The 5,000-nt window shown below is 40.4% G+C and overlaps 1 protein-coding gene across 2 annotated transcripts in view; it reads right to left on the bottom strand.

Moving 5' to 3' along the window:
- Window positions 1-5,000, bottom strand: part of LOC138032290 (uncharacterized) — a 20,238-nt gene that overhangs the window by 1,925 nt on the left and 13,313 nt on the right. For both annotated transcript variants that reach the window (XM_068879934.1, XM_068879935.1), the window contains exons 4-6: window positions 4,708-5,000; window positions 2,141-2,494; window positions 505-675 (exon numbers count right to left, since the gene is read on the bottom strand). The exon at window positions 4,708-5,000 is cut by the window's right edge and continues 25 nt beyond it. In XM_068879934.1, coding sequence (XP_068736035.1) covers window positions 505-675; window positions 2,141-2,494; window positions 4,708-5,000 — 818 coding nt within the window. The remainder of the gene's footprint in view (window positions 1-504; window positions 676-2,140; window positions 2,495-4,707) is intronic.

Below are 5,000 nucleotides of genomic sequence, written 5' to 3'. Positions count from 1 at the left end.
TAAAAAAATGATAGATATCATGGAAATATCACCGTTAATCATGCAGGAATTGAAATGTCCAGTTTCGAATTCACCAAGACCGCTGGACAAAAATTAAAAGATTTAGTTTGACCTGAAGACTCTCCTGTTAGTATTTGTGAATATATTTACCTCAAAGCCGAGGCTAACCCTGTATAAAGGCGCGTTTCATCTTTTTATCCAGTGGCATTGCTGAATTCGAAAGGCCAGCAGCTCCCGTACTCTTTTGTTGTTTTTTGAGCCCAAGTTATTGTTTGTATTGTTCAGTTTTTGAGATCACTTAACTGAGTATCACAATGGTTAAGACTAAAATCAAGGCAAGTAAATATGCGATCTGAAAGCCAGCTATGCCTTAACTTAACCTAAGTTTCCCAAACGATAATTCGATCTGACTTGACCCTTGACCTAAAACAAAGAAATTGGAAATCAACAAACAAAGAAACAAAGAAACAAATAAACCCAGTAGGTGGTATGCTAAAATCTCACCGAAAAATGGTTCGTCAGTGTTTCTTTTGCTACGGCACATTCTGTAAGCAAAAAAGGCAACAACGAAGCCCATGATGATTCCGCCAGCGGTTATTGAGGAAATGGCGACCAGCGGAGTCGTCTCGTGTACACTCCCAATTGGCCCTTTGTGTTGTTCATTGTCTTTGAGTTCTAAAAACAAAAAAAGCGTAAAGACAAATCTCGCGAGAGTAAGAGAGGCAAGAGCAGGAATAAGCAGCATTTTCAGCTGGGAAAATGCGTCAGCTTCGTGTTCAGTTATTGCGGTGTCGCTCACTAATACGGTTCCTCGAACAATACTAATTAAGAACTGTTATTAAGTGGTCGAAAAACCGCTTTTTATCGTTCACATCAGTTAGAAGGCATACAGTGTTGTAGATGTAATATGTTCTTGTTCGATTTCAAATAGTTCTTTTTACAGTTTGTATCCGTTAGGGGTCGTAACAACGATGCCTGTATTTTTCTTGATGAGATACTGAATAACATGATTGAGAGTCAGTGTGGCTTAGTGGTTATCTATCGGGCCTCCCACCACTGCGAGCCGGGGTTCAATTCTGGCTTCGGCCAGCATGTGGGCTGAGTTTCAGTCGATCTCAAGCTGACTCGAGGGTTTTTCTCTGGGTACTCCGGTTTTCCTCCCTCATCAAAATCGACTCACAGCTAATTAACATCTAGCTGTGGTGCTGTGCTCCGACATCAAACATGGACTGTATAGCGGCAGCCAGACGCGCCTTTGTATGCTTTCAGCCCGATGTCGTGAGCCGCACCCTTCGCAATTCAGTCCTCGACTGCAAGTAAGGGTGATTAGCACTAGCAATATTTATTTATTTATTTAACGGACCAAACGAGGGTTTATACAGTCTTCAATGGCAATTGCCTATGTACGAACTGTGAACTGTTTTCTATGTTCAAATGATTACAGTACTAAATTGAAGCGCTTAGAAAATTTTAATATGGGAAGAATCCGAGCTTTTTGAATGGTAATCGAACCCATGACCATAGGATTGCAAGAAAAACCGAGTGTGAGTTACTCCCATCTGTTTTTCTGGGAGCGCAGCTGACGCATTAGTGAGAGCATTCGCCTCCCACCAATTTGACCCGGGATCGTATCTCGGATTCGACGCCAGATGAGGATTGAGTTTGTTGGTTCTCTACTCTGCTCCGAGACGTTCGGGCCCCCGATACTCTGGCTTTCCCCTCCTCTCAAAAACCAACATTTGATTTGATTTGTTCTGATCTCGGTCGATTTGTAGTTTCCCCCATTAGCAGAGCACTTGCGAAGGGCTAAATAGCCTTGGGCCTTAAATCAAGTGATTATTGTTATCATTATAATTGTTTTGAGCTGGGTGTATAAAACTGCTCTGTGTTATGATTGGTTGACTTTATTGTCTCTAAAGGAAAGATAGATATGATCCTGACAGTTATCTGGACAATTTAAGCAACTGTTTCTTCTAGGCACCTGAAAAATTCGAGCAGCTTCATAGGGAATCGACCCAATGACCTCGGCGATGTCGGTGCAATACTCTTCAAATTGACCTGCTCAAAAATGAGTGGCTTCATAGCTCAGAGAAAATGATTGGTCAACATAATTATATGGAAAGTTCTCTACGAAACTTACTTTTCTCTTCTTCTTCTTCGACTAGAGTTAGGCTAGTAACAGACTTGATTTTCTCTTCACCATTTATAAACTCTGCACCACAGATATACTGGCCATAATCGTCTAAGCTAACGTTGAAGATGGTTAGATCAAAACGCAACACAACAGTTGAGTTTGAAAATTTCATTTTGTTGTACTCTTTCAGCCCGTAACGCAGTGAGCCAGCTTTTCCGATCAAGGTATCGTTAAACATCCAAAATGTTTTAGGTGGGTGGGGTAAGACCTCAGAAAATATGGCTCTGCATTGGAACAGTGCTAAAGACTTAGGGCCCGCAATAATCTTCTTTTTAGTCGTCTCGACTCGTAGAAAATTATCTGAAAGAGAAATGATTGAGCTTCATAAACGGTAGTTAGGAAGCAGTATTGGCCCAGCAGCACGCTTGAGGGCTCGCGTGAGAGCATGCTTTTTCACAAGTTTGTCCGGGAGCTTGTTTCTTAAAATTCCCGGAACATTTTCGGGCCCAAAAAAGCCATTTGTGAATCTTTGAGTCTATTGTTTTAAAAATCTGGTCTTTTTAAGTGTTTTCAAGGAAACAAAAAGCGAAATGATTAAATTGTGGCCCCCGAAAGGTTTCGGGATTTTCAAGAAACTAGTTGTTTGATACCTATATTTTATCTCATTTTCTTTGATTAACAGTCCCCCAATCAGTGGAATCCTTGTTTTTATCAGAGTCTTAAAAGACTCTGATACAGTTTCCAGTTGAACACCCTAACGGTTTAAATGTAGTTGCGCTGGAGTTGCAATTCCTCTCTGACCACTGCTTGTACGTGTCTTCTTCGGTGGTTCCCAGTTCAACTCTACCATGGTGGACGAAAACAGTTGATCTCTAATCAGCTTTCTTTGTTCGTCCACCGACACTGGCACTTACATTCCACCATTGTTATATGTGTCTGTAGAGATTGCTTGCAAACCATTCATATGTACTTGAAGCAGTATTAGAATAGATGTTTAGTTTTTATGTTATCCCAACAACAACAACAACAACAACAACAACAAAAATACAATTTTTCTATGTGATTCAAGGCTACACGTACTATAGCACAATTCAAGATGGTAAATTTGACAGCTAATTGATTATTGTGAAACATGGAGATGTCTTTTCTCCCTCCTTTAATTGTTTCGAATCCGCCTTGATTGTTTCCCACACGCCGCTTGCAAAATCGACTGTTAGCTATTCACGCATAGTACGTGAAATAAAATTAAAAAAAAAAATCAAATTGTCATAATAGGGCCTTCAATAGGCCATTTCCGAGTTCATGTCTGCCTCCTCTTCAAAGCGAGTCTAAGTGGGAAGTCTTTGTGATGATGATTAGTTCTACTTTACATATAAATGAAAACTAATTTTCATAACAAAAACTTCGCACTTAGACTCGCTTTGAAGAGGAGGCAGACATAACACTTGGAAATGGCCTATTCAATCCCTTGGCGCATTTCCCGTTGTTATCGATCGCTTAACCATAAAAATGCCCTTTAAGTAATTTTCCAGGGGTTAAAATTAGAGTATCACGGTAGTGCGCATGTTCTAGCGACGTTGTAATTCGTGCGGGATATTTACACCTACGCGTGAAAATTTCGCTCAGCCCTCAGCACGTTCGTGTAAATTTCCCGCACGAATTATAACGTCATTTCCGATTGACTCCTAAGTGATGACATTTGTCACGGCTAGAACGTACCCAAACTTAATTTTACCCCGACACACCTTACATTTACCTGGATAAATTACCTCTTGTAAGCATTGCTCATGTCACTTGCTCTGCGGCCAGAGTTATAACAAAAGGCAGAGTCTACAGTTTATCGTCCTTATCCGAGAAAACGAAAGGAAAGAAAGATGTATCGAACCCGAAGAGAAAAATAATCTTGTCGTTTGTAAAACGACTTCAAATTCACGCAATTCAACGATGAAATTATGTTGAAATATACGTTTTAAAAGATTTCCTTGACAGTCACGCCTCCTTGCAAAGTTCGTACGGTTGTAATTTGAACATCGTTACATGAGTTGTTGAGTTGACGTGGGTTGTCAAATGTAAAAAATTTTTGGGTGGCCACGGTAAGGCGCGTTGCACTGTAATAATGAACGACATATGCAAACTCCGCATGTGGGGTATTGATAATTAGAACCTTTTGCTAACACAGAAGACGCAAAAAAATAACTGTACGTGTTAATTTAACGCCTAACGGATTTAAATGCGGTTTCCAGTTGGGTTCAATCCCTCTCAGACACTGACACAAAAAACACTAATAAAAAACTGCAACAACTGCAAAAACTGCGACGGAGTGCACTGCTTGTGTTTAAGCTTGTGTAGCTAGTGGAAAAGAGGCAGACGATGAGAAACTTTGCTTTTGTAATACCACTCATGTAAGAGTACGCAATCCTCTCGAATTTGGCAACGTCATCAAGGTTGCGCTACAACTGACAGTCTTTCCCATGAAAATAATTTTTGCTCAATCCTCATGGGTCAGCATTTTAGCTAAAAGGACCAACCTTACGATGCGTTGTCCAAAGGTCGGACACACAAATGATACATACCTTTTATCAAGACTTTCACGGATCTTGTTTTCTCGTCAAAACCCTTAGATGTGTTGATGCCACAAATATACTTTCCTCCGTCCATCTGCGAGACGTTGCGTATTGTCAAAGAAATTCTAACATAATTTTCTGTAATCGTATGACCAAACTTTACTCTACTGGAATTGCGAACGTTGTCGTTGTTATATTTCCAATAAGGCCGGGCTTTCGCTTCTTTGCATTCATCTTCGCTGCAGAAACATTCCAGAAGGGCACTTTTGCCTTCTACAGCTAAAATTGTGTTTTTGAAAACA

The sequence above is a fragment of the Montipora capricornis genome, chromosome 14 (assembly GCF_036669925.1).
Source record: "Montipora capricornis isolate CH-2021 chromosome 14, ASM3666992v2, whole genome shotgun sequence".
NCBI lineage: Eukaryota > Metazoa > Cnidaria > Anthozoa > Scleractinia > Acroporidae > Montipora > Montipora capricornis.
This window is presented reverse-complemented; position numbering and strand designations above follow the sequence as displayed.